At 42.2% G+C, this 8,242-nt stretch overlaps 1 protein-coding gene across 2 annotated transcripts; it reads left to right on the top strand.

Annotated features, from left to right (window-relative positions):
- Positions 1–923: 923 nt before the first annotated feature.
- Positions 924–7,969, top strand: srsf5a (serine and arginine rich splicing factor 5a). Of its 2 annotated transcripts, none has more exons than XM_069662420.1 (8): positions 924–1,011; positions 2,315–2,446; positions 2,527–2,597; positions 3,409–3,543; positions 3,748–3,817; positions 6,066–6,139; positions 6,223–6,327; positions 6,746–7,969. In XM_069662420.1, exons 2-8 carry the CDS (start codon positions 2,321–2,323, stop codon positions 7,074–7,076), a joined length of 912 nt encoding a protein of 303 aa, XP_069518521.1. In that variant the 5' UTR covers positions 924–1,011; positions 2,315–2,320; the 3' UTR covers positions 7,077–7,969. The 2 variants fall into 2 exon arrangements, with proteins under 2 accessions (XP_069518521.1, XP_069518519.1); XM_069662418.1 differs by having other exon boundaries at positions 3,409–3,542; positions 3,738–3,817.
- Positions 7,970–8,242: the final 273 nt, after the last annotated feature.

The raw sequence follows: 8,242 nt of genomic DNA on the forward strand, positions 1-8,242 counted from the left end.
GAAATGTGAACAAAATGTTTAAAGTAGTTTCGAGTCAAAAGCACCAATTCTTTGTGCAAAATAGAGCCTGACAAGTATTTTTTCCAACTGTAAATGTTTTGCTCTGAACATATCTTCATCACCAGGCTTAAAAAAACCTTAATAAACAGTAGGCCATAACATCAACAGTTTAGTTCATTAAAAAAGTAAAGTAAATGGTTGCCAAATCCCTATTTTATTTCCCTTTACGGACTATAAATGTTGCTTATGTTTCTAATAATTAAAAAAAACATTCCGGTGTTTCTGATCTAGAGCAGCCTGTGTATTGTGATAATTCCACACAACCTCTGCAATATTTAAGCGACAAAGGGGCAAAGTCTACTACTTTTACCGAGAAGGGACAAGTATTTACTGAGGCAGTAAATGGCTAATCCCAAAGTGACAACGTGAAAAGCAGCATTTCCTGTAAACATGCTGAGTTGCATTCACGTGCTCCACGGGTGCTCGGAGTTTCCCATTCTTCAAAGCCGTTCTGGCATATTAAGGGTGTTAAGAGTTTAAAGTCGTATTGTGGGGGAAAAATGGACGGAATAAAAAGAGGGATAATATAGTTTATTGTTCCGAACTAAACTAGGTAACTCTAGGTGGACAGCAACTAACGGTTACAACCTCAAACCGTATGACAATTGACAAATTAGCCAATAGTGAATTGCAATACGTGATATACTACAACGTTTTTGACGATTAAGCCATCTTCTACTTTATTCCATCATGTTTCGGCGTAATAAGGAGTAAATTTGTCAAACAACAATTTTTTTCCAGTTGTTTTCGCGTGTATTTTCCCAGACGGAAACTTAATTTTCCGATTATTCTGGCCGCACGTGAATAATGGGTCACTCCCCGCCGCTCTTTGGACTCGCTCGCCATTTTGATATAACGCTAGTCGTGAAGAGCTGAAACGACTCAGTTAAAGTTGCAGCTGAACAGCGAGGACATCAACAAAATCGTCGACGCTCTAACAAAGAAGATTTGGTGAGAATGTGACTGAATTTGCGTTAAATAATTACTTGAGTTTAATTATTGTTTAAATAGCTAAGCGGTGTGTTCGTACGATATGTACTTAAGTGTCTTTGTAGCTAGCTAGCCAGCTAGCTGGCCTTAGTTAACTAGCTAGCTAGCTGAAGTCGACCTCGAGGCGAGCGACAAGCATTATGGAAGCCATTTGAACTGTTCAAGCCTCGTTAGTCTTAAAATTAGACACATTAATTGGCACAACATTGTGCCGATGAACAGTTTCAAGTTCAACGTCCCTTCTTTTCAAATACGTTTAAATATAAAGAACGGCTAACTGATCAATTTAAACAATAACTGTGCAGCGTTTCCTCAGTGTGTCCTCACAGCTAAGAGCGTGCTAGCCAGCTAAAGTTAGGCCCAGGTGATATATCAATTTATTTCAACCGAGTTAACTCAGTTCGTAATAATTTTGAACTCGCAGTCTATTTGAGATAAATAAAAATGTTATTGGGTCACTATTACTTAATGTACCTTAAACTGTTAAAAGCTAAATCACAAATTTAATATTTTTTCGTTTGTAGTGTGTGTTGAATTGTTTTGTTTCAGTTTAATCTGCTTAGACCTGGAAGAAAAGTGTAACTTAATAATATAGCTCCTACTTACAAGAGTTTACAAAATTCTCTGACAAACTGAGCAAAAAAAAACGAAAATTAAAGCACAACCTAAATAATGTTCATGGATGTTGAATTACTTCCCCTCAAAATCAGGTTAAGTCAATGGACGACTGAGGGCATTGAAAGATAACTAGTTTCAGCTCAGTGAAAACTTGATTGATACGATACTGAAACTGGTCTGACCAGATCTGCATCATCATTAGGCTTTGATCCGGTTCATGTTTGCTCAGTTCCCATAGAGTTACTTTCAGTCTACCCCCGGCATCATGTGACACTGTTCTGTCCTTTTTGCAACCGGGAAATTAGGTTTCACAAACAAGAAACCAACTTGGGCAGTGTTTATGAATAGATCGTTCTAGATATTTGATTCCTCAGCCGAGCTGTTGCTGCACATCTTCAAAAGTAATTAACTTGGCATCTGCTCTCTTGACTGTATTTCTAATCAGTAACAGATCTGTTACTAATTAAACTTGGAATATGACTGTTCATACTGTGAAATCTCTAAACTTTTAGCTGATTACTAACTTTTGGCTGAGCGACAGTTAACAAGTTTGTCTTTCAATCATCAAATATTAAACCATATTTACCCCCCTTACCCCCTCTCTGGTTTAATGTTAACCAAGTCTTGTGTTTTCTCTCGTTGGCAGATAACAATGAGTGGCTGTCGTGTCTTCATTGGCCGCCTGAGCCCGCACGCCAGAGAGAGAGACGTGGAGAAGTTTTTCAAGGGATATGGACGGATTCGGGAAATTAACTTGAAGAATGGATTTGGCTTTGTGGTACGCGTGACTGACCTCTCCGTGAGAATATATCCAGTTCTAGTTTTGATAAATAACCCTTCTGTATTCTTTCTTTGCAGGAATTTGATGACCACAGAGATGCAGATGATGCTGTGTACGAGCTAAATGGCAAAGAGCTGTGCAGTGAAAGGTAATAATCTAATCTTGGACGATTTCTTTGTGGTCTGATCCCTTTAATCTGGCGTCTTCCCCACACTTAATGGCAAATCTGTAAACAAAGAAGCAAAGCAACTACATTTAAGTTAGCTAATGCTGTTTCATCATCCTCAAATACATAATTAAAGTAACTTCTGGAACTTTGTAACTTCCAGATAAGAGTCCTTGCTGTTGTTTCATTATTCAGTGTTGATGTCTCTGAGTGAATCACTACAGTGTCTCTGTTTCCTGTAGAGTGCTGATGCATTTTATAGTATATACTAATATAGTCAGCCCACACAGAGTTACAAATAACATGCCTGCATATCTATCATAAGTCCTTTTTACACTGTGGCTCAGCGCCGTAACGAAGCTCCACCGTCATGCAGCATTTGTCATTTTACATTGGACCAAGCAACGCCGGCGCAAAACCGCCCCAGTGTGTTTTTTTACATTGCGTTGCGGAAGCAAAATGTGTGCGAGGTGTGAACAAACAGCATGTTGTTGAAATACACAACACGGCACTGTTCCGCCCTGCCACCTCCGCTGTTTACACAGACATTGTTTCATCTCTGTTACTACCTCTGATGCCGGCTCAGAGGCGGAACGACTTTGCCCCACCATTCAGCCGCGGAGCGTTTTACATGGAAGACGGAACGCAACAGAGTGTAACTTGAACTGGCAATGTAAAAGGGGCTATTGAGTTACAACCAACAAGCTGCATTCCTGCTTCATTGACATATTTGTAAAATTCAGTTCGTTGTTCATCAGAGTTTTATCTAAATAATTTCCTGCTCTCCTTTCAGGGTCACTATTGAGCATGCTCGCTCCAGAAGAGGAAGAGGTGGGGGCCCTGGAATGGGACGTTTCAGTGGTGGTGGTGGTGGCGGTGGTGGTGGCGGCGGCGGCTATCGCCCATCCCGCCCAGCTCTTGGATCCAGGTATGTTGGCTTTAAAATTTGCTTCCTGTGAAAATAACGAAAACCATTAAAGCTTCCGCTCGTTTTTTGTCCAAGTCATATTTCCAGCATAGTTAAACCAGTATCAGAGCTTTCTTACCCTAGTAACTTTCCCCCGGTGTTATTATTTCAGCTTCTAAAGATTTTTACAAAGATTTGTTTGGGTTTTTTTTGTTGACCGGACAGGTATGGCCCCCCTGTGCGGACGGACCACAGACTCATTGTGGAGAACCTCTCTTCACGGATCAGCTGGCAGGTAAGAAATCACTCAACTCTTATTTATCTTACAACACAGGCTTTTTAAGAATTGTTTATGTCACCCTATAATTATTTTTTTTCTAAATAAAGCAATATGCATTTGAACGGGCGGGTGAATTTGTCTACACTCGGATTACATTTTAAAAAAAAATCATATTTAATTGGCCAATTACAACAGAAAGCCCCCAGTTTTTCTTTTTCCTTTTTTTTTTTTTCCTTTACCTCCATCTACTTTTTTGTTGCAGACAAAAGCACGTTACTGCTGCTGATGGGCATTCTAACCAAAAACATTTAACAGTTTTTTAACAGCTGCTCTGATTTATATCAGAGGTGAATGCACACCCTCCACGGAGGTGTCACAAGTTTGTAGCGCCCTCTCCTGGTTTGTTTTTCTGAATAGTGTCCATTTGGTGCCTCTCCTTACACGCAGTTGCCGCCGGTCTAAAGTCTTGGCTGGGCCCCGTAGCGGGTGAAAGTGGTCTAGCGCAGGATACGGTAGCCTTAGGAGGTCCGTAGCCACAGTCTGGAGGTTCTGTGGGCTGGCATCCCCGACTGCTGTAACCCCCCTCAAATCCATGGTCCCTACACTCTCCCGTTTGGGTCTTTTTCTGTTGCTGATGGAGCTGGGGGGGTGTTGAGTCGGGCGCACACCCCTCCCCCTACTTGCTCTCTGGTGGTTCCTTACTTGTGGAGGCCGGATGCTGAGTCAAGGCCGAGGTCGTTTCTCAAGGGCTTAACACTGCATTGGTTCCGATTTGCTATTTGGACAAGTGGCTCTATGCTAATATCTTCCTGGGTATGGAGCGGTAAGTAGCATAAAACTCATGTGATTGGGTTTGTTCAGGGTCGGGGGGATAGCGGGTGTAGTTACAGTTTTACTCAGTAAATACTTTTTGAGCCAAATATTTGTATAGGTCACAAACACAAAAAGAAACGTATGATCATAGACTGTATATAAAAAGTGGACGTAGCCAGCTGGCTTTCCGGCTGTCACTTTCTTAGTGTTTTGGAAGTGGACAAGAGGGTGGAGCTGGATTCTGGGGGAGTAATCATTCTTTAGAATCATCCAGACTTTGTTTAAAGTTGCCCTTTCATGTAAGACATTAGGAGATTGTCCTCGTCACCCACTGGAAACACTCTTTCTCACACTTAAGAGAGGGTTGTCGCTCTTTAGTGTGTGCGGGAGGAGGCGTCATAGGTTGTCACTGCTGTTTTTGTGTTTACGCATCTCCAGTGTCTACAAAAACGATAAATGGGTGAGCATGAAAGGGAAAGAAGCAGCTAAACTCTGCAATTTTAAATCAATCCACTACAGTCAGGCGACTGCTTAGCACCACCGATATTTCTAGGCTAACACAATAACCCAGACTTTGTTCTGCAGTGTCTGGGTAAGTTAAAGGTTGCTGAGCAGGGTGCATCCGTAATTCACAGGAACTGTCTGCAAGTTGATTTGGCCAGCGTAAAACGGCGTGATCAAATATTCTTCAGAAAAAAATCAACATCTGACAATTCAGAGTGTCTTTTAGTACAATGAAAGGGATATTTTTAGGTTACTGTAGTAACGCCCTAAAGCATACTCAGCGCTATTTAAGTGGTACCATATTTTCAAAGACTTCAATCGAGCGTTTGAGACCATAAACTCCTTAGGAAAATGTTTTCATGACATAGACTTATCTGCAATCAAACTTCTTTTTGTAACAAGTGGAGTCGCCCCCTGCTGGTCATTAGAAAGGAGGCAGGTGCAAGGCACTTTGGCATTGGCTTCGCTCATTTCTTATATACAGTCTTTGCTCTTGATCCGATTTTAGTCCACTTCCCATTGCACTTATGTTATCCAACCACCAAAAAATACACAGGATCACTTCACACACCTCACTTTAACTTTGAATGCAAAAGTGCTTCAAGTATTACCCCTAAAGGCATCCAATCTTGTTACTTGTCAGGCGTCTCATTAATGTGGTGTATTTGTGAAAGTGTTAGTGAACTCACGGAGCCAATTAATGGGACTTCAAAACTGTTTGCAACACTTGTGCCCACAGAAGCATTTTCAGTGGCTCTTTAGTTTATATGACCTCCACTGAAATGTGAGCTTAAAAAAAGGGACAAAATGTCAGTATTAGCCAAGTTTCAGTGTGTGCTGGTGTCTTGCTGCCTGCTCACTTCTCTCCCTCCAGGTCTGAAAAGGCTCTCACCTGCACGTCAGGTTCTGTTCTGCCTCACTAATCCCACATTATGCTTTGAAACAGGACCTGAAAGACCTGATGAGAAAAGCAGGTGAAGTTACCTTTGTGGACGCTCACAGGACCAAAAAAAATGAAGGGTGAGTTGCTCTTTATTCAGGTCAAACTTCTCGAAAGGTGTCTTCAGAGTTCGGTCCTAATAAATGTTTCTGCTTCACCTCAGAGTGGTTGAGTTTGCATCCCGCAGTGACATGAAGAATGCCATCGCCAAGCTTGATGGGACAGAACTGAACGGACGCAAGCTGAAGCTGTTTGAGGACAGCAGAAGGTGAGACGTGCACACAGAACATACACATTTGTGCCCCCCAATAGAAGCAGGTGAAGCTCTGTCTTATGCTGCAGTAAACTGGGCACCTCCTCACATGTACACTTGTTAGCTGGTTAGCTTAGCATAAAAACAGGCATAGGGAAAACGACTAGCCAGGCTCAGTCAGCTGCATATCAGTATTGAAAATTACAAAAAGGGTTGGAAAATATCCAATATTGTGCATCCGTAGTTCATTGTGCAACGAGTGTGTTCCCAGATTGAACCCAAAACACTGAACAGAACCTTATAGTGAATACATTTTTTACTCAAACCTGTGAGTTTTGAAAATTGTCTTTGTTTGCTGTTCTGTTATGCCACACACAGTTACACTCTACAATTCCACAGTATATTAATAAACATGTCGTCTCTCTTCCAACAGTCACAGCAAGAGCCGCTCTCGCTCCCGCAGCTACTCCCGCTCAAAGAGCCGCTCCAGGAGCCGCAACCGTTCCAGGAGCCGCTCCAGGTCCCCCAGCCGAACCCCAGAGAGGAGGCCATCAGGCGGGGGCAAGGCCGCCGGCAGATCCCCCTCCAGATCCAAGTCCCGCTCAAAGTCTCGCTCCAAGTCCCGCTCCAGGTCTCGGTCACGTTCGCCCGCTCCCGCTCAGACCAAACAGTCTCGCTCTCGCTCCCGTTCCCGTTCTCGCTCCCGCTCTCGTTCTAGATCTCGCTCACGTTCCCGCTCCGCCTCAGCAGACAGCAAACACTGAGGTCTGTTCCCCTGTAGGCCGTGACATAGACTGATAGTGGCTCACCTTCGTCCTGAATGGTGGCATGTTTTTTTTGTAAGAAGCTGAGGCAATTGCCTTTTACAAGCCCATTGAAATAAGATCTTAAATAAGCCCACATTAGGCTTTGTTTTGTTTTTGTTGAATTCTTTTTGCTAGTTTGGATGAGCTTCCACTTCATGATTTAAACATTTCTCTCCCTTCGTGTGATCATTTGATGAAATCCTGCGTGATGGGGAAACATTTCAATCACTGATGCTACCCGTCGCGCTTCTGCAGCCTGTCCCAGCTGTCTGCCATGTTATGATTCCATCCACTGATCTGTGCGTCGCCGTTTTTGGAGCAGTTCCTGGTTAGGCGGGGGAAGCTCTTCACCCCCCCCAAACGTTGGTGTTTTTGTAACGCGAGCTCCTGGCATTGCCGTCAAACTGTGATTCTGCTTCTCTGCACGTGTTGCATTCACTGCCCTGATGTGTGAACGTAAAAATGCAAACCTCTCAGTCAATTTATTTCAGCTTTCTTGTGTAATCTGGCATTGATTATGACTGGCTGTTTTTTTTATGATGCTGTTTCAGGATGTTGAGTTTATTTAGTTTTCTTAGCTTTTCTTGTCTTTTTTTGCAGCCCTGGCTTTGTGTGGTGTCGTGTCTCTGAACACAAAGTTTGTCTTCATCAGCAGAAAGAGATGTAACTAAATAAGTTTGTTAATTTGATACTAATAAAACACTCACTGCATTTTGTCATTTTTTTAAAGGATGTGTCCATAAAAACCGTTTTCTTTTTAATACTTTGTGAATGTGTGAGACTCTCATACATGGTAAAGTCTCTGCAGTTTAATCGAATAAAGCTTTCACAAACTTTAATCTGTCAAAATTGATTGTGTCCTGCAGTAATTTCTTTTTTTTTTTCTCAGGCAAATTAAGAAGGGAATTAGGGCTACATGAAAAATTTAGTTAAGTTATGAATGCCAACTTTCAATTCTGATTTTATTCCCAGAAGAAAAAATACTGAAAAAGTGGGATTAAAGTCCACGAGGAGTTAGAAGAGTTAGAAAAAATCAGCCCCCATCAGAGAAGAGAAGATGTAATTCTTCCAAATGAATACTTTGTTCTGATTGGCTGCTGGGTGTCCATTATTCCCTGACAATG

Source organism: Semicossyphus pulcher, unplaced genomic scaffold (genome assembly GCF_022749685.1).
Source record: "Semicossyphus pulcher isolate SPU_LCO1_2020_fin unplaced genomic scaffold, fSemPul1.0.p SCAF_14, whole genome shotgun sequence".
Taxonomy (NCBI): Eukaryota; Metazoa; Chordata; class Actinopteri; order Labriformes; family Labridae; genus Semicossyphus; species Semicossyphus pulcher.

Coding starts and splice junctions, on each gene's coding strand:
- srsf5a (XM_069662418.1), top strand. CDS start 2,321: ATGAGTGGCTGTCGTGTCTTCATTGGCCGCCTGAGCCCGCACGCCAGA. Junction 3,543..3,737: donor CCGCCCAGCTCTTGGATCCA/GGTATGTTGGCT, acceptor GTTTTTTTTGTT/GACCGGACAGGTATGGCCCC. Junction 3,818..6,065: donor CTTCACGGATCAGCTGGCAG/GTAAGAAATCAC, acceptor GCTTTGAAACAG/GACCTGAAAGACCTGATGAG.